General features: G+C 38.2%; 1 protein-coding gene across 1 annotated transcript in view; it reads right to left on the bottom strand.

Moving 5' to 3' along the window:
* Window positions 1–20,796, bottom strand: part of LOC149299874 (LIM domain only protein 7-like) — a 65,138-nt gene that overhangs the window by 4,402 nt on the left and 39,940 nt on the right. Inside the window, exons 8-29 of the mRNA XM_089485838.1 lie at window positions 19,553–19,805; window positions 19,012–19,203; window positions 18,454–18,732; window positions 17,220–17,918; window positions 16,625–16,654; window positions 13,566–13,683; window positions 13,135–13,277; window positions 11,957–12,599; window positions 11,300–11,575; window positions 10,019–10,133; window positions 9,487–9,648; window positions 8,682–8,767; window positions 7,996–8,053; window positions 6,142–6,198; window positions 4,097–4,122; window positions 3,512–3,616; window positions 3,244–3,336; window positions 2,141–2,553; window positions 1,919–1,969; window positions 1,600–1,658; window positions 869–1,030; window positions 274–484 (exon numbers count right to left, since the gene is read on the bottom strand). Of these exons, the coding sequence (XP_089341964.1) occupies window positions 274–484; window positions 869–1,030; window positions 1,600–1,658; window positions 1,919–1,969; window positions 2,141–2,553; window positions 3,244–3,336; window positions 3,512–3,616; window positions 4,097–4,122; window positions 6,142–6,198; window positions 7,996–8,053; window positions 8,682–8,767; window positions 9,487–9,648; window positions 10,019–10,133; window positions 11,300–11,575; window positions 11,957–12,599; window positions 13,135–13,277; window positions 13,566–13,683; window positions 16,625–16,654; window positions 17,220–17,918; window positions 18,454–18,732; window positions 19,012–19,203; window positions 19,553–19,805 (4,231 nt within the window). The remainder of the gene's footprint in view (window positions 1–273; window positions 485–868; window positions 1,031–1,599; window positions 1,659–1,918; window positions 1,970–2,140; window positions 2,554–3,243; window positions 3,337–3,511; window positions 3,617–4,096; window positions 4,123–6,141; window positions 6,199–7,995; window positions 8,054–8,681; window positions 8,768–9,486; window positions 9,649–10,018; window positions 10,134–11,299; window positions 11,576–11,956; window positions 12,600–13,134; window positions 13,278–13,565; window positions 13,684–16,624; window positions 16,655–17,219; window positions 17,919–18,453; window positions 18,733–19,011; window positions 19,204–19,552; window positions 19,806–20,796) is intronic.

The following is a 20,796-nucleotide window of genomic DNA, read 5'->3' as shown; positions in this document are numbered from 1 at the left end:
CCCCTGAAGCAGCCATACCTAATTTGATTTGTGTGGAACATTCCAGCACAAATAAAAGAATTGAAAGTTCATCTACACTCTACTGCTCAAAAGAACAAAACTATCACAGAGGACCCCTAGAGCTGCAGCTTCTCCAAAAGGTAAGAACTTACAAAGACCGTATGGGACAATGTAGTGTCCCTTTAACTGCACTTTAATTAGAAAATGGAATAAAATCAATGACCTTACACACAGGACCCACACAGCCCAATTATTTTGCCCAACAGTTATCACCTTCTCATAAAACTTGGAACAGATGATGTATCTTTAGTAACGCTGGAACTGCGCTGCCTGATCCAACTGTTGTCATTATGAAGGGGGGCCTTCTTTCTCATTTCTTGAATGATCCGCTGCCTCTCAAGCTCTGCGCCACTCTGCCCTTGATCCTTGTATAAGCTTGGGTGAGACTCTCCCTCGCTCCTAGTGTCATCCAAATCCCGCTCCCCTACAAAGCACACAATAAAAAGGCAATTACTGAATTGAGTGGCTTCATTAAACTGCAGCTTTAAGAGTGGCATTATTTTAGAAAGCAATATACCACGCACCCTAAGAGCTCATACAGCCAGTCAGCAATCTGGTGATTAAGAGACAGCCATGCTGCAAGATCTTAACAACCTAACAGCAGAAGGTGAGAGAAGTTCTAACGTCGGGTATAGTCGTCACCAAGAGGCAAATCTCAAACGCGCCTAAGCACTGGACAAAGCAAGGGCAGAAAGCACAAGCTAAATTCATTTGGAAGGTTCAACCAAGATTAAAAGATTCAGGTAGGAAATTGCACATGGGTTTATTTCATGATCTAGTGAAGCCAAGCAGCAAAGCTATCCTCTACCTCTGCTTTCGTAAGAATGTCGCATCTGCGTGACGGTTTGTTTTCTCTGGACTTCTGCTTCTGAGGTGAAGCTACTTGGCTGTATCCTTGTGCTTGGTTTTCTGGTTTGTTCATCTTCAGTCACCCAGTTTGCAAAACCGTAAGACGGCTTTACATAATCACCTACATCACATGTTTTAGCTGAATTATTTAATCCTTCTCAAATACTTGCCATACAGAATTGCATTGCTAGCCTGATCAACTTCCGTAATGATCTGCCAGCCTAAGCAATATAACTTAATGCTTCACGCGCGCAAACTATTTTAGTGGACTACCCATAAACTGTATGTCAGGATGTTCATGGTGCGCTATACAGAGAAGGTATCCGGCTGTAATATGGCCGATATACAGGGATTACAAACATGGCACAGATTAACAAGAGCCTTTTATTGAGAATAGTCCTAATATGTATTTTTCCCACACTGAATAAAATGTGCCATAGTACACCATTTTTAGGAAAATATGCATGTTTCTTTAAGCCATTATTATCAGGAGGTAGAGCAATTTAAGAGAATTGTGTGTGTGTGTGTGTGTGTGTGTTAAATAATTTATTGAATGCCACAATATTGATTTAGATCTCAACAGCAAAGACAACAAACTTGTCCAAACTAGGTTGAGAAATTCATATTTTAGTATTTGGTTGGAAAGTGTTTAACAAAAGACCTTAAGAAATAAGCTTCAATGAGTCTTACCATTTCCATGTGTCGGATATTCCTTGGAATCTGAAGAATCCTTGACTATGCTTTGACTCCTAAAATACACATTTAGGACAACACTGTAATGCAGTTTAACAATTTACTATAAAGTATCAAAAACCGATAAACATGTTATAGGAAATAAAAAAAATCAGAATAGGAAAAGAGCCATGGATTCTTTCGGAAGGGTGACATCTAATGTGTGAAAAGTAAATATTCCTTAACACATACAAATAGCTTAAATTGCTAAAAAGTAAGAAACCAGTTACCAAATGCAGCGCCTTATTTATACCAGTGTTCGGCAACACCTACTAACCTGCTATAGTCTGGCTCATCAAAATTCTTGGAAAACCTTGTGTAATTGGTTCTAAAAAACATATAGAAATAATTAGTTTGTAATATTTAAACTTTTGTGTAGCAAGTATTGACTAGCAAGTCACTGGTGGTACTCGTGCATATTTATAAACCGCAAGATAACACATGTTAATTCTGTTCGTATGGTTATGATACACATCAATCTGTCTTTTCAAATACAAACCTCATGTATGTCCGTTGGAGATTTTCACTCTCTTCTTTACGCCTCTGCTCATCTTCTCTTCTCTGATGTTCTTCTTCTTCTTCTGTTCTTTTACGACGTGCTAGTTCCTCTTCTCTTTTCTTCTGTTCTTCCTCTTGCTGTTTTCTTTCAATTTCTCTGGCTCGACGTCTCCTTTCTTCCTCTCTAGCTTGTCTTTCTGCCTCCTCTGCCTGACGCCTCTGTTCTTCAAGATAACGCAATCTTTCTTCTTCTTCTCTCTCTTTTCTAAGACAGTCAGCTTCCTCTTTCTGTCTTTCTTGTTCTGCGTTCTCCCTTTCACTGCTGAAAAGATCGTCAGATGCCCCTGTCCTCCAGTAAGACTGCACAGGCTCATGTGATGTAACGCTGGTGTTTGATTTTAGAATGGTATATTCCTGTCAAACATACAAAAATGCATTAAAACATTTCCAAATCTAAAACACAATGTGGTAGGGTGATGAAAAACCCTTCAACTTTAAGTTAAGGGGTAGCAGAGGAATTATGAAACACTCATCCACTTCCACCAGCAAGCCAAAAGACCTGCTTTTCCCACAGAAATCCCGTAATGCTGGGTAGGTATATGTAAATAAGGCCAACAATGATCACCTTTTTCTTTTTTGCCCATAAGCCATTATCCACCCTCATACTGATGAGTCCCATTAAGAACGAAACAGCGTCCATGAGTGGTGATCGGGCTTCTGCACCTCTGTCCCGGGTTTATTTAAAGGCTGTCTAGTAGATCAGACATTTTTCTCTCCAAGGGGTCCATTATACATAGTGGATTAAGAGGCAAAACGATGATCATTGTTGGCATTATTTACATATAGGGCTACCTAACCAGAATCCCTTGCAGTGGTGGTATCGGCGGGGGTCTTCTGGCTTGTCTGGTGGATGAGTGTTTCATAATGCCTCTGCTTCCGTAGCAAATCTAACAGACCAGGCAGTGTCTGTTTATAATAATACAGAACTATTCTGCTCTCCCGCCGCCTCATATGCACAGTTGCTAACAAGCAAATAAAAGACAGTAATGTTGACAAAAAGGCTTAACAGCATTTAACAAAAAAGTGCCAGGAAAGTCTCCCAACCTCATCCACTTGATGTGATTTGCCCTGATCCGCTTCCTTTTGTGCTAGCTCCCATTCTTCTCTAAGCTTTTCTTGTTCACGTCTATATTTTTCCTAGAAAGAATTTTTTCAAACATTATTATACAGAAGTTATCAGGAAGTCCTTCAATTGTCAGGTAGATACATTTGAATGACTTATTTACCGAGTAGTTCACAACTGTTATTGAAGAGATCCTGAAAACCATGTATATTGTGGCATGCCTACAGTTGGCACCATGCAAGTAATTACCTGAAGCCGTTGCTCTTGCTCCTTATGCCATTTTTCCTGCCGTTTTCTTTCTTCCTCTGGATCCCATGACCATCTGGTTGAAGCATTCATAGTCGGCACAGTCACCTGATTAAAAAACATTACAGATTATACATGTGTGTTTATAGATTTACTCATCTACAATTAGTCTATACATTCCTAAAGCATATACGTGTAAATGTATATGCAGAACAAAGAAGGCATGTCCTTGAACCCAATTGTGCCATTAACTGCATAGCCCTTTGATACATTACGGGAACAAGCCATGTACTAGTCACTGTTACAAATGAACACAAGACACATATATTGTTATTTATACCTTTACTAGTAATTTCACTTGCATACCTCCCAACATTTTAAATGTCCAAAAAGAGAGACATTGGGGTTGTGTCTAGGGGATAGGGCCTTTTATTTAGCTTTTTGGCCTTTTTAAAGTATAGCATGTAACCGGGAGTATTTTGAAAAACATTGCATTTAATCTATATAATTTATGAATCATTTAAGTTTTTCCACTTCATGTCTATATGCAGGTATATAGCCTTATTAAATAGCTTCAAGTAAACTTACATCAAGAACTGTAGAGTCCGGGCTTCCTGTGTAATGGAAAAATATAAACAGATTATAATCCACAGGGAACAAAATATAGTTATCAAGGAGTACTTCAACAACGCTTTTCTTAACAAAAAAAATGAAAACAGCAAACGTTGCTATGAGTTTCTGAACATGTTTTGTACCAATTATATAAACTATTAAGGCTGGTTTAACAGGACTGAAAAGACAGCATGCTTTAACATCATGATTCAATCATCGCAAAAGAGCAGAGCAAAGACAATTCACGTCAACGTAAGCATTATAAGCCACAACCTTTGGTCCACCAACTGCTGTTGACTGCTATGTCCAGAAAAAGAATGAAGGTAATATTAAGTAAGGGATGGAAGCTGGTTTTGGGGAAAGGATGCCAAAAGACAGGTCATCGCATAAATGCCCGGTGGGCCAGTGCCTCATGGTGACTTCCGGTATTGGTGCTCATGCAGCAGATGGCGCCTGTGTGTACGGCTACCGGCTGAACTCACGTGGCTGCATTCTGTAAGTGTAAGAGTGTAGTCTGCAGCTGCATTCATCCAGCAGGAGGCCAAACGTAAGCCATTCATCACCCACTGGCCTTAAAGTGCCAGGGCCTATTTTAAACCCAAGCGTGGCCCTTGGAATTATATAGTCTACCTCAGTTGGTGCCTCAGTGGTTGTCTACCTGCGTTACAATAACATAACTGAGAATCTGTTTCCAATTGCTTTACACAAAGGAAAAAAGCAATTGTTTGGATTCCAGCGCAGCACAATAGTAGTACAAGGAAAACAAAACAAGAAATCATGCGTGTTAGACCAGTGGGGACAAGTAACACGGAGCACAACAGAAAAAGCTATGCAACCGGACTTGGCAGCGTTTCTGCATATTGTTTAACAGATCGGAACGAGCAAGCGTATTCCTGTATCAAGGTTATGCCATTCCACGACACATGGAAATAAAACCAGGATACCACTGATTGTGTTCCAACATTTTGTATTTTAAAGAGAATGGTGGTATGATTCAGCCCTTGATGGGTGTGCAGAACTTATGGGAGCCCGGAAGTTCCCACTATGAAACCGATGACTAGAGAATGATGTGAAAAATGAAAGTGAAGTTTAAACATCTAGATGTATATTTAAATCACTGGACAGTGCTGTCTGCTAATCTTGAGCCTTATGTTATCCTCCATGCCGGACTACTAGCTGGCAGAAGCACCAAGGCCAATATTTACTCGTTTTCAAAAATAATCTCACTGTGTTCCGAGGCAACTTGGAGGCGGAAAACATCGCCATTTACACAATACAGAGGAAGATTCCCTGCCCGCTGGCCTGGCGAGTCCTCGTGTATATTTGCAGTCATTTCGGTATCGATAAATTGCCCAATTAAGTTCCCGAATTGAATTTCCCATAGATATTGGTAACTCTACTCAGCGATACTTGATGCGAGAGCTGCAGGGTGCACACCAGATTCACTGATCCATTCCGGCTTTAGATGGGATAGGGGCTGTACAAATCCCACTGAGTTTTTAGTTTTGTTGTAATAAATGTCTTGAAAGAAACGTCTCTAATTGATGGCATTAAAAGCACCTCCCTCTAGCCTGCTAAACCAGCACAATGTAGCTTAAAAAGGTCCAGATTAAGAACATGGCATCTTTATCTTTAAGGAATTTCCATAAATTCAGTTTAAAACAAAATATAGCCTGGCTGCACATTCGTAAGATTTTAAATATAGGTATTTAAATATTATACATTTAGTACATTGTACTCTTTTTTTTTTTTTATATGTATGCATCGTGTGCGGCTGACATAGGCTTTTTCTTTAGAAAAAAAAGAAGAAGGGTGTAGGTCACTCTCACTAAAACACAGAAAGCCCATTTACCACATAGGTAGACCAATGAACTGTAAGAAAAACCGGGTGACCCTGAGAAAAGAAAACATGGGTTATGCAGCTTTCACCAGATGGAGAAATGGCTTGGAACCCATCACCATTGTTAGTTTTAAAGGAACCAGGTGAAAGCCTAGCACTAGGAGAGCACTACAGCAGTTACCTTGCTCAAAAAATTGTGACCTCCTTTTATAGTTTTTCAATGAAATAGGCTCAGTGTCTAATTGAAAAATACAAACAACAACAACAGATTAATCATTGTAGTCCAGGAAGAGGAGGACAGCAGGGGACAGCATTCAATTACAGCAATGTTATGAAACACATCAAGGGTTATGTATAAAAAGTGATTCTGGTCCGTCATTTGAAAAGTGGTCCATGGTAACCAACAGAATCAACCAATCAGCAAAGTCACTTTTTATAGTTAACCCCGTCATAATCATCATCATCATCATCATTAGGAACAGGCAGTAAAACAGCGTGCACATGCTAATTTGTATGATTTCTGATTTTAGCTGAAACATCCCTTTGTTCTCAGTTCTCACTGTATTTTCTGGAATAAAATGTGTATCCTAAACCTTTCTAGCAAAAACCTGGTGAGTTGATATTACTAAATACGTTGTGGTTCTTAGTGGAAAGAAAGAGCATTTTTGCAAAACATTTGCCTTTATTGTACCATCTGAAGGGTAATAGATTATAAGCTTTCAAAACAAAAACAGTATCTTCTCTATAATATTACTGAAGAAGAGGCCTAGGAAATCTTGAAAGCTTACAATCGCTTACTGATTAAGCATGATGCCCATATAGGCTGATACACAGCTTTTCACATTATAGCTTCATACAGATGAAGTTAAATCCAAACGTAGCTGCGTCCGTACAAACACGTTGCAACAAAGCTTTGCGAAGCACAGTACACCCCTGTCTCACAACAGATCGGGTTTAGAAGATGTTCTAAAAGCTCAGAACGGCTGTAAAAAAGCATCAAAGCTTGTAAACTGCAAGTCTATCAACATGAAGATAAGCAAGCGAAGATTGTGTTGTCCGAACTACATATGTTTGGTATGGTAGGGAGAGACTAAAAGGAAAACTATACTATTTCTTAAATACCGCCATGCCAAATGCCTCTGTGTAACAGGATCTGCCGACATCTTCACGCAGAGTACCAGTTCTCTCCACACTCATGAGATATTTAAACAAGGCACAAGGATACGGAGCCTCTGTGCTCGGGCAACACGGGGGTTAAAGTACAAGCAAGGCTTTAGCGGGCTTATACAAGAAACCACAAAATAGTCAGCTATTGCTAACTGCAGATATCGAAAGATTTAGTTAATAAGGTGGTGTACCTTTCCAGCCAGTGAGATAAGAGCCCTTCCTTTGTAGTATATTGGAATTGTAACATACAGGCAATTGAAACCTGTTTCTACATGGCTAAACCATCTAAAATGATCGTTAAACCCTTTGTGTGATAGCTTGTAGGTTATGCACTCGGCTCAACTTTCATTTCGTGTTATCCCTTTTCTTCTCAACCCAATCCCTTACAACAACCATGAACAAGTAAGGAAAATTACCCTAAAAAGATGGTTTTAACCATTTAAAGTGACTGGCCTTCAGTAAACCTTTGATTCCCATACTTGATGTCTTTCAATTAAAATCTTATTAATAAAGGTTTTTATTAATCAGTTTAAATGAGGTTACCATATCCCAACAATCAGGAGCACTGGTAGCCTGAGGAAGTCGTTCCAGATATACGACTAGACCTTTTTTTGTTTCTAGCATTAATCTTAGGACTTGTCACTCAAAATCAGTTTTGTCATCATAGAATGACTAATGTGAAATGCGATAAAATAAACATCCTTGTGAATTACTGGGTGTATATGGTCAGAAGATGTTTAAACAAATAATAAGCTGCGAAAACAAAGTATTTCCACTGTATTAATCACAGTTTATTCCTGTGTTGTCATACATTCCATACAAATGAGATAAGAGTAGCTGGAAATAAGGCAAACAGTGTATTTCATACCTTTTTGTTTGGAACTAGGCTCAGCTTGTAATCCATTCACCTGTCGTGCCTCTTTGAGCTACAAAAAAACAAAACAAAAAAAACACAACAGATTTCAACTTGTAATGCGACTTGCAGAAATAGTTTCTTCACAGAATGATAATTCTTTCTAATGCACCATGGAAAATGCATCTTTACATCCGACAAAAAAAAACCCTTTCCATTACTATCCTTCATCCGTAAAAAAAACAAATTAATAGAAATTAAGGCAAGACTACCCATTCCCAAAAACTATAAAAGATACACTCTTTCAGACTGAATTGGCATTGCCTTTTGGTTAATACTGTACCACTTGGTATTGTGTTCAGTATCATAAGACATACAAAAACATCCAATACCTATGGCAAACCTTGGATGCCCAAGGTCCGTTTTCATCTCCAGGTTTGAGATGTAGTCTCCAAGTGAAGTTCTGCTTCCCCGCGTCTCTGGATCAGTTTCTTCTTTCTTTGGGCAGAGGACCAATGTGTGGGCAATGCCCACACTCTCCCCATTCTTCACTGGTCCCTGCCCAGCTCCCTCCCAGGGTTTAGTAGACTTACCCCACCCCTTCACATGTCTAGCCCCAAACCCCTAACACGATGCCACTTCTCCAGAAGAGGAAGAGCTCCAGGAAGAAATACATAAAAAAAAAAAAGAAATAGACTTACACGTCCAAAGTCAGGGGTGTCATTTTGCAGTGTTGTATTTGAAGATCTTGTCGTGCTTGTGTCAATCCTTTTACTTTCAGGAGAACCTAAAATGTTGGTATCCATACTGGTCAGATTGAGGGTTTTATGGCTTTTGTATGACAGGGAAGGTGGGTCTCTGCACCAGTCTGATTGGTAAGTAACAAATGCGGCAACACAAACAGTGAAGGGTGAAAGTGAGAACGCAAATTGGTAAACAATGAACAACAAAAGGACAATACAAATAGTGGACAACATATAGCAATGAAGTAAGCAGACAAAAGCACAACAGCGGAATTGGTTAGATTTCAGCAAAAACGCCACCTTCCCAACACATGCAATAAAAACAGATGTTAGTGTGTTAGACAACCTCACCAAAATTCTATTTACACAAACTCCAGGTAAGTCACAGATGTGACAACTTCATACCACAACAGTGTTACCATAACCAGTATATATCTTCATATACCTATAGGTAGTTAAATGCTACTGCCATGTTAGCTTTCAAAGTGAAAGAATGAAATACTTTTGTTTAACTGGAAATTCAGATGCTTAGCATTGCAGATTTTACAAAAGCATTTTATTCTCCTTTAGTTAGTATATTGCAACCTTTTATAATACATCATATCTATGTATCTATCTAGCTCTACACATACATAGGTATTTCTCTCTTCATACACGTGTATCTAGATTTTTACCTGAACATTTAGATCTATATACATATCTCCCTATATAACTCACATACAGGTTTTCTCCTTGCTGGCACGTTATAGCATTAGGAACTCACCATTCTTGCCGTATCGCCTGACATCTATTGTTAGGTTTCCAGTTTCTAGCGCACTATCCATGGCTTCCCTCCATTCGCTGTAGTCCATGGAGGAAACCTTTGTGCCGTTGAGAGATAGAATTTCATCGTCTACATGCAGCTGAGAGAACTCTGCTGGACTCCCTGCAAAAGCGCAAATATACGATCACTTGCGTGCATGTTAATCTGACATTACAAACACACCAAAACACGATACCTAGCCAACCACAATTCCGTTTTGAGCTAAAAATTGTAACAAAAAACAAACAAAATGAAAGAAACCAAGTACTAATAATTGAAAAGTGCTCCAAAAGTGGCCATGACGTTTTGTTTTTTCTTCCCTTGCTGTCTTATATCGCTAGAGACATTTAAAAATGGAATTCTGGTCCGTTATGTGAAATAAATATGGGTTACAGGGCTTACAAGACAAATTGGTGCATTAGAGTAGTTACACCATGAAAAGGAAAGAAAAAATACAGTCGGCATATGACCCACACACTAAGCTGTAACTCACCTTTATCGACAGATGTTACAAAAACCCCAGCACTATTCCAATTAGTTTTAAACCCAAAGTCATTGCTGCTTCCTGGTTTCTGGTTAATGCTGATTCTCATGTCACTGTACTGGTCCTGGAAGAAAAGAAAAGAAGTACAACACTTGGGTATCCAGTATCACTGACCTCCAAAGGAAGGAAAGTCTATCCACCAAGAAAGAGTGGCTGCATAGGACATGCGCTGTAATTACCCACCGACACGCTACATTCATAAAAGCTTCTGGATACATTTCGCTAGCTGTATGTGTCATATTACTACATTTACTCATCGGTACATCGAACTGAACTAACAACTTGCTTGTGACTATAGATTAATAAAAATGCCATGCCATTTGAGTTAGCGTGATATAAAATAAAGGAGGATTTGGCAGGTTCTGTTCTAGCAAGTGTACAATTTAACGCCGAGCATATACTTTCATGCTTGATTAGTATACAAACACAATGTACCATGCAACCAACAGATATCATTGACTCTGCCTGTCGGTGCATGAACTTCGTCTAGACGGTGAATAAATATATATAATGGACTGTGCTCCCAAATAAAAACATGCTACTTTAGCATTCATCGGTTTTGTTTGTCTGAGACACACCAATAACTATTCACATGCCTTCAGGCAGTTTACCACTTGCCAATGTCTCCGAAAATCTTAATGTTAATTTAATGTTAAATCATTTTAAATATTTTTTTATTTTTTTTTAAGGAACAAAGCACTACTTTTCTTTGAATCATTCCTACACTTTCCTTAAAGGAATTGGACGGGATTTGTGAAGCCCAGATGAAAGAACATGGTTTTATATATATATTCGTACAAATTATGCTTCAGTAAAAATGTTGCAAACATTTTAGCATAATATATATATTGTTTTTTAAATACACATTTAGGAGATGTTTATATCTTTAAAATAAAAAAAATTATAATAAGCTAGAAGTCAGATTTAATTGCACTTTGTATCCACAATACAGGTTTGTGGAATTAGGCTGGTTATTCGGAGGTTTATTCTCTATATAGAGAACACATCGTTCCTATTCTCCTTTAATTAACTACTAATTTGACTACATTATGTTTTCTACAGTTTACTTGGCAATATTTTATCTGACCATAATCATATTTTTTCAGTGTTAGGGGAAATAAATTAAAAATAGCAGATTCTTTCCAACAGATGTCAGCACAGAGCCCTCCGCAGCGGCACCTCTCCAGATATCTGGCAACAAGTGGTGTGTCTGTGCGTATGCAGACTTACCAGAGCTCCTGTACTCCTATTCTGTTGGAAGTCTTTTGATAAGGCAGAAGATATGACAGCAACTGATTCCGAAATTGTAGGCTTCTCTTGCTGACTATCCAGGATAATGGGTCTTGGTGAAGGGCTCCTTCTCAGGTTTTCTTTTCCGACATCTGTGTTATCTTCACTTTGGACGGAACTGGTGGGTTTAGCCCCTTCAGCTTTAAAATAGGTGTTGAATGTTGAACCGATCTTTGGCACATTCAGATCCCCATTGTATTTCCGAGAATCATCCAGCTAAAATAAAAATATTGCGCATGTCAACCTATTCTCTTGTCATTTGCTCTTTTACAGAGATTGCAAAGTGGCATTGAGTACATTGATCCTTTTATTCGACTGCTCCACAGACTAACATCTTTTTAAATAAGCAGAAGCACTTGACAAACCTGGGAGGATTACGGTACTTACATGTAGAAAGGTATAATAAAAGCAACATTATCATTTTAAGCAAAGTCATTTTCCTGAAAGCGGTGAACAATATCCATGCCTAAGAAATATATTGTCCTGAAACACCAGTTAAAACCTCCAATAGTTCTATAATATGATTCCCATGGAAAATTTAGTGGGCATGCCACAGATACATCAAAATAAAAATATTAATTCAAAAGACTTTCTTACTGTGTAGGATTTGTTAAGTGCGGTGCTTCCTCTTGAGTGTTGACCAAAAGGTCTAGGAGCGACCACTGATGATAGTCTTGAGGCGTCCGTTTTCTGGTAACTCCTTGGCAAAGATGCAGAAACGCGAACTGATCTGTGCTCTGTGGTCAGTGTACTGTGTGTTGGCTGCTGGACCAGCAGGCTTGAATCTACGGTTGGTGAACGCGCTTGCTTTTCATAGGTCTTTATCGAGTTAATGACATTATATGTAGAAGGTGCATCAAGATCAACTGTGTAACTTTTTTCAGACAGTGTCTTAGAGGGTAGCTTTGGTTCATCTTTCTCTGACTGCTGAGCATTCAGAACGGTGTAAGCGTTGCTGGTCTTCGACGTGTAGGAGGCATCTCCATCATAGTTGGTGGATGTGGGGAGTGCTTTGGGCTGAACTGCTTCACTGTCTCTTTCCTGCTTTTCGGTATTCTGATTGACATGCAAGGTAGTGTCTGTTTTTCTTGCATATGGCACATCTATTGTATAACTTTTCTCCAGTGCCCTTTTTGAAAGGCCTGTCACATCACTAAAGACATCATCATTTGAGGAATACAACCTCCTGTGGTCTGCTTGGTGCTGATCATTGTAGACATTTTCAAGATCTCTGCTCTCCCTTAAAACAAAGCAAAACAATTTTATTAGAAGTGTCCTCAATAAACCAATTGCAATAAACATATTTGGTAAATATTATTCAACTTAGGTTTAGCGAAACTTTAAAACTACCAACTAAAAGTTCCAACTAAACAAAGGAAAGGAAAATTTCTGTTAATGGTGACATCAATTCAGAAGCCCTCATCAATTTTACAAAACCCACAATTTGGAAGTCAGAATAACTACTATATGAAGATAAAGTAGATATCTTTATTGCAGTGATTTTTTATATATGTTTCTATCTTCAAATTATATCACATATTGGACAACGCACACTTATTCTTTTGTGTCAATGGAAAAAATGTATTGTCTCACTTAAAATTACACTAATGCTCTCTGACTTTAAAGGTCATAGATGGCTTAAAGCTGTCCTGTACACTATTGTTAAAGATTCCACTCACAGTCAATTCATTGATCCTTATCTAGACTTGTTAACTTAATTTAATGCAACCCTTTCTTTTAAAAAAACAACATGTTGTCCGTTTCCGATGTCTTACCTCTCCTGACGCATTTCTCTGAAGGTTTTGTATGATCTTTCAGGGCCTTCATTTGCAATTTTCTCCAGCTCGTCCCGTTCCTCCTTTTTTTTCTGAAGGTCTGATGTGTAGCTTTTCCTGCGATTCTTCCATTTTGCTAAATCCTAGCAAAAGGATAATAAACATAACAAAAATGATATATCACAATAATTAAAAAAAAAAATAAAAATCTGCAAACGACCACAATGCATACAAGAACTTTACAAAAGCCTGGGCTATGAGGGGTGAAAAGAATAGGTTGAGATACAGTCTTCCATATGCAAAGAGAAAGGAAAGAAAGGGACAACAGGCAAATCATACAAACACAAAGTCCATACATTAACACTGCAAGCTATTCGGAGAGCTTTCACAAGACTCAATATATGAACATTCGATGATGTTCCTCCACTTACATCTTGCCACTTTTGATCCTGTTCCTGTATCTGACTTTTAAACTTCTGCAGCTCTTCAAAGCGATTTTGTTTAAGGCTCTGAAGTTCCTCTGCACTGAAATTTTCCAATGATTTGCTCCTTCAGAATAATAAAATATACAATTAATACATCTACAATACTCTTTTTTAATTATTGACACAAATATTCTAATTTTATGAATATATTGACGGTGTAAAGCAAAAAAAAAAAAAAAATATAAAAGCAAGAAATGTAAGAAATAAAGCACAGACAAACACATTGTCTGCAATGTGTTCTACACAGCATCCATAGGGTGGGGTTGCAGGTCAGGAGAAGCAGGTGGTGGCTTTGTTAGTTCTGGTCAATCAAATGAAAATATCTTCAAGGGAGTCAAAATCCGATTTATGATCTCTAAATATGTGGCAAGACTGTGTCCTCCAGCTATTTGCGGTACGGAGAGCCCCAACGTCTAGGGTCCGTATAGTTTTAATGGAGATTCAAGGGCAAGCACATAGGCTACAAGGTCATTAGGCTGCACTACGACTTTTAAGAGGAATTGAGACCCCCGTTAGGTTAATTCACCTGTCACAATAGATGACTATGGGTTAAGATCTAGGCGTAGTAAAGACTTAGCAAACCAGGCAGATTTAGATTAATAGAACACATAAAAAAGCCTAGTAATTGATGTACCCTAAAGAAAATGCACACATGTATATCTATGGATAAGTCTCTCATATATTGATTACTTTATTTCTATAAATGAATTAACCTAGCTACAGTACCTGGTGCATCACCAAAGCAATCAACTCAATTTTTGGTAACTATAGCAAAAGGCATTCTACAGATATAAGGAGTGCTTTTCATACAACAAATATATTGCAATTGATTGATATAGCTGCAATGCCTTCCTGGTCTCTGCTTAGAGTCCAAGAACATATTAGTAAAATGGCAACAGTTAGGAAATGTCCATTTTGAACACACACACACATATATATATATATACACACACACACACACACTTTCCAGCATCTGTAGACACTTATTTGTGATTATTTCCAGCCTTACAGTAAGTACTCGGCTAATACAGATAACAGGAGCTCTCCAAAGAAGAGTGCTTTTCTGTGAATGGGAATGTAAGCAGCATGGAAACGGAATGTGAAAAACCTGAGAACAGCCACTTGTGCGCACTCGTCTCTTAAGTACGGGCTAGAATATTTCAAAAAGAAATTTACTTCTCTTTTTTTTTTATATTAAATAATGTTTATCCAGTGCCTTTTTTTTTTTTTAATCAACTTAAAATATATTTACTTTCCCTAGCAACAATCTAAGACTCAAGTCTGTTAGACTTATTAAAAATAATGGCAAAAGTTGCCATTTGTTCTGTTTCAACTGCATGTACATGTAAAAATGGATAATCCGGCCAGCAAAAAGTTTAACATGCATAAGAAGCACGTCGGAATGAATTTCACATTTTATTCATATATTTTTTGTTTAGCCTAGCATGCATTCACAACATAACACATTGCGATTTATTTTTTTTCATATTGTCCTTCGACAAACCATTAATTGCACTCTCTAGAAAACAACAAATATATCTGAGCAGATCTGTCATCATAGCCTTTCCTGTGAAGTTTTAAGACAAAACCCTTATGCCTTTTAAGAAGCTTTTTTGTTTTCTATAGCCACAGCCAAAAGTTATAAATGAGGCAGCATTTACTCCATTTCCTTCCAGTTATTTCTGGGAAAGGTTAGGGCATTCAACATTTCTAAGATGAATGTGTCTATTGCTTGTAGTTAAAATAGGTGGAACTGCAGCTTTAAAAAATGAAGGTGCAAGACCAAGAGAAAAAAGTATAAAAATAAAACCTAACGCGACAAATGCTAGAGACAATATTGGCTTTCATATAAAAAAAACACAGTCATGTTAAGGAAGGGAGCTTAAGTATAATGTGCCTTATTCTAGGGAAAATAGGCAAGCCGAGAAAATGACTGATTGAAGCAAATATTTTGTAGGCACAGGTATGTTCTATGGTGTAGCTTTTACCGACACTCTTTAGGGACCCGTACCCAATCAATTTTAACTGACCCCCCCCTGCTGTATATCAGAGAAGCGCTTTCCAAAGGCATTCGCTCTGCTATCACACTGCTGCCAAGGACAACACCAATTAAACCTGGGGGGGGGGGGGGTAGCCTCAACTAGTTTAGATAAAAATACATTATATGGGTAAAATGTGAAAGGTGTCTGCATCTTTATATTATATATATATATATATATATATATAAATATATATACACACATATATATACACACACACACATATATATATATATACACATACATACACAAAATCTAGAATTTGATAAATTTACACTAATTTCCCTGTCATTACATTATCCCCTATAAGGCACGCAATACCCATGCTGCCAACCCAACATTTTGGTAGCCAGGAAAAAAAATCCTCATTTAAAATCAGTGTTTCTCAGCTCCTGGCCGTGTATATTAACCAAGGGTTCAATCTCTTAACGCAACCCGATCTCAAACTTTCACCTCCTAAAGTCTTATTTTGATAATGTCTATTTTCTGCATAAACAATGTTAGGTCATTAAAGGCTTCTCCCATAAAATTAGATCAGCAACTGCTAAAAATAAATAAATAAATGTAAAATGCCACAAGAAAGCAAAGTTTAACCACACAACACATCTATTTGATGAAGAATTTTTTTTGGGGGGGGGGGTTGGGGCTTTGTAGTTGATAACATGCATTCATAAACAGTTAAATGTGGATGCCATCTGAACATTGAGTACTCATTTTCATTTCCTATTTATTTTAGTCTTCACTGCAGCGTTACAATGTTTCAGCCAAAACAAACAGCCAAGTAAAGCTAAGCCAGAATGTGCACGAAAGAGGAGACCATGTAAATGTAAGCACTGCCGGCATGCAGAGTGCTTTCATGGAACATGCACACGGGGAACCAGAGACACCCATTCTGTTTGGCAGCTAAAACAAGGGCATGAAGCACTAAAGCAATAAGGCACCTGCATCGCCAGAGAGCAAACTTACCCGTCATTTATGGAAAGCTTTTCACGCAGTCTGAGAAACCAGAAACAGAGTATTTGTAGAATATTTCTTCAAACAACTGAACATTACGTCCAGTGACACAGTATATCAGTCATGCGTATAATTACTTTAGTTAAAAAAAAAACAAAAAAAAAACACAGAAACCTGGAAAAATTATAGACATCACACATCTCACAACAGCAACATGCCTTCTGAAAATCTCAGAAATTCAAGATTATACGGGTTTGCAAACCAAAAAAACAAAACAGTAATTACTCATATCTGATAATTCCAGTACCTACCTAATGGTACAAAAAAAAAAAAAAAAAAATACCGGTAATACCACACTGATTTATGCTAGAAACCTTAAAACCTGCTAAGCTTTTGTTTCACAAAATAAACTCCATTCCCCTATGTAACCTAATAAAATATGGCGTTCATTTAACCAATATATTAAATGCACAATGTTTTGGGCATCTTTCAATTATTTTGAAACATAAGCCCATCATGCACAATGCAGACACATGCATGTTCCATGGTTCCAGGGTACTGGACACAAAAAGGCCACCATTCCATGCCACAAAATATGCAGTCTGACCTTTCAACCAGCTGCCTTTTCTTGTGCCGTATTTTACTGGCCTCCCTAATGGACTCCCACTTCTTAAAGTCTTCTTCATTACAGGGGCCGGAAACGAAGTCTTTTGGCTTCTTGTTGATGTTTGATCCTTGTAATAAATTAACTTTTCTAGTCAGCATGTCATCTTTTTTCAGTTTTTCAGAGGGTTTAATCACCCTGCCACAATTAACACCCAATTCTGGAGCTTTCTTTACCACGCAAAGGAATTTGGACTGAATTTCTTCAGGTAGAGTCCATGGCTCTGGAAAAGGCACTGGATGATAATGGTCAGGCGCACCAGAAATGCGGACCTCTTTAGGTTCGGTTTGAGTTTTGCGAACAGTCATGTCATCCTTCAATAAATCTGGAAGCTCAGAATCATCTTGCTTTTCCTGAAGGATTATATCTTTCTCCAATTCCCACACTTGAGCCAATGGCGTTCCAAGATTAACAACTTGATTGAGATGAAATGTCCCTGCTCTTCTTGCAAACAAGTCATCATTTTCAAGGTCTGGTAAGACACTTCCAACGCTATCTTCCGGTTGACTTGCTTGGGCATGTGACAGATATTGATGGCCACTCACAAGTCTAGGGCCAGATGTAGGGTCTGTTTTTGATTTACAGTCAGATGACAATACATCTGAAGATAATTTTTGTAATGCCTGGAGCAATAAAAATTGACTACCCCGATGGAAAAGACAAAATACAGAAAAGTAAAATTATAGATATTTCTAGGGACATTGGAAAGTTAACATGCATAAAGTTTCACATGTAAGCCATGCAAATCATGCCAGTTTATCAACCTTGGCTTTTCGTTGTTGTCCATTCCCTCAGCAGTCTTATCTTTAGGGGTTGCGTGCATGCCGGATTGTGACATCTCTTTTTTGCACAATTCCACATCACTTTCCAACTTTAAGACCGATCCTAGGCCAAACGTTGATAAACAGTCCTCTTCAGATCGCTTACTGTACAATCATCATAATAAAACAAGTGAACAAATCGTAGGACTGTAGTAGCTTCCCTACATTACAAGCGCATATACGCTGCATAAATTTGACAAATGCCCGTGGACATTTTTAGAAATACACCTGAAACGTGGCTTGCATAAATACTTAAGGTCATACGTATAACGCATACCCAATAGTAAGGTAAAAATGAGCTAAAATGGGGTCTTCATTTGCTCTACTTAAGCTTTATTGTGAACAAGAGGACAAACCTGAATCCCTGAAACTCATTGTACCACGGTCTAGCACGAATCCCTGGTCGGATTATTTTCTGTTGTCCTTCATCTTCTTGTGTAGAAAACTTGGGGACAAAATTGCCGCAAGGAGTCTTTAAATGGAGGGAAGATAAGTTGACCTTCCTAACATAGAAATCATCCGCCACAAGGTTTGGATAGTTTCTAGCAAAGTCATCTTCTTCATCCGAAGTATAGATGGTATATTCACGTTCTTCCAATGCCGTATCAATTTGTGTTTTCACATTTCTGTCTTGGCTAATGTACAAAACAGCCGATGAGTTAGCAAGTCTCCAGACACACTTTTTCTGAAGCCACACAAAAATATGTTGCTTAATATGCTCCATCAGAATGGAGAACTTTGAACATTGTAAATAAGTAAAGTTAATTTCCCTCCCATTAAACGCGGTTTACACAAACACGAGCGCAAGTAGATTGTTCTTGACACGCTGGTTAGGACACATGAAGTTACATACAACAAAGCCAGACAGGTAACACGTTTACAATACAGCAACACAACCCAAACGTGGTTCTAACCTGCAGGGTCCTTTCTGTGGGGGTGCTGGAACATTATGTTTTAAAGAGGTATTTTGAGAAGCAGTATGAGAAATGAGAAGAGGATCAGAGACAGCAAGAACGGAGGGTCTGCTGTCCATATGAAACTTTCGTTTTGCTAAATCGTCAAGTACCAAGTCGGGCAACTTCCCACCATCTTCTGAGTCCGAACTGCTTAAAAAAGGAGTGGTTTGTGGAGACATTGTAGTAACACACAAGTTAAACCCGTTTACCCTAATTTACAGATACAAGTGGACTTCTGTGTTTGGCTGTGGCCCATGGAGGTCAATCAAAGAATAAAAAAAAGGAACAACCAAATGAAGAAGCAGTGATGGCCACAAAATTACTTGTCTGCAACCAAATCATGGTCATATCCATAATATTAATAATATTAGCTGGAATGCAGTAGACTTCCCAATCCCTACAAATTTCTGCATTAAACAAGAATTAGGAAAATTAAATTACTTGTGCATAAAACAATTTCTGCACCAAACCAAGGAGAACCTGGTCAGTAGCTTAATACCTTGAGAAGGTGCCATCAGACTCTGTGAAGACAGGGCTTGCCCAGCTCTTTCGGTTGTCTTCATTTTTGTCTACTCGTTTTTTCCTTAGAGGTGCTGGTATGTAACCAGGAGGCCGGGATTTGTTTGGCAGGAACTGATTGAAATTACCAGCTCCTTTGGGTTCCAATAATGATATCCTCCGGTAGGACATGTCATCTTTCTTTATATCCTGCATTGTGTATGTTTGTTCAGACTCGGTGTCGCTTTCTCCACCTGTGAAGACAAAACCAGGCAACATCACGGATAGGAGTCAAAGGATGTAATGTGAAACCTTTTTGGGTCAAAATTAAGTTTGAACAATTGGAATAAGAAGCTTTGACATTGTTCACTAAAATATTTCAACAAGCCATATTAAGCATTTCAATATAACATATATTTTGGAAATTGTATACGAAAAGACTACTGTACAGATTCTTTAAAAAGAAAAAAAATGTCAGGATCAACTTTTTAAAATTATCTAGCTTCTGCATCTCATTCCTTGTGAGATTTAAAGACTCTTCATAAATTAGAGGTTTACAATACAGTAAGTGTGACCTTTTTGACTTGGAAAATACCAGATTAATAAAGACGCAAAATAATAATTTTGTAGAAAAGTAAAATGCATTAGGTGGTACGACCATGGGGAGGACTTGGCAAACATTGGCCGAACTTCTCTGACCAAAAATGAGAAAGAAAAGGTTTTCATCTTATGCCGTAGAGGTGAAAACCTAGTAAGAACATTGTATAAAGAAGACAGCTGGTTGTCAGCCATCACTCTTTCAACCGAAAGATCAACACAGGTGATTTATCTTCAGATAGTCGCAGCATATACACTTAGGCGGAAACCATCGTTGAGGGTCTACCATCCAGCCTACCAAATCTAAAACTAATTTAACATTTGCAAGCTATTCTACAAGAACAATGCGTAGCATTTTAACATCTATACAATTGCCTACTTATGTGCTCAGAGTGTTGCATTGTCTAATTTACTGTTACCCAAGTGCACATTCCACAGGCTACACTTTACATACAGGATATTATGCAAGAGTGGAGAAAGACACGTTACTTATCTGTATGTGCTCCTGACTGCTATGCACCATTTTCCTGTATCACCCCCCTGTATTGTACTAAAGTTTATTTAAAGCTGCAGACCGAGTGCCGTGTCCGTCTTTGCCTGTCTGTACGTGCTGCCCTTACTATGAATGTAAATATATAGTTGCAAAAA

This window comes from Sceloporus occidentalis, unplaced genomic scaffold (assembly GCF_023333645.1).
Source record: "Sceloporus occidentalis isolate IW3139 unplaced genomic scaffold, rSceOcc1.0.p SCAF_27, whole genome shotgun sequence".
NCBI lineage: Eukaryota > Metazoa > Chordata > Lepidosauria > Squamata > Phrynosomatidae > Sceloporus > Sceloporus occidentalis.
The sequence above is the reverse complement of the archived record's forward strand: the minus strand, read 5'-3'. Positions and strand labels throughout refer to the sequence as shown.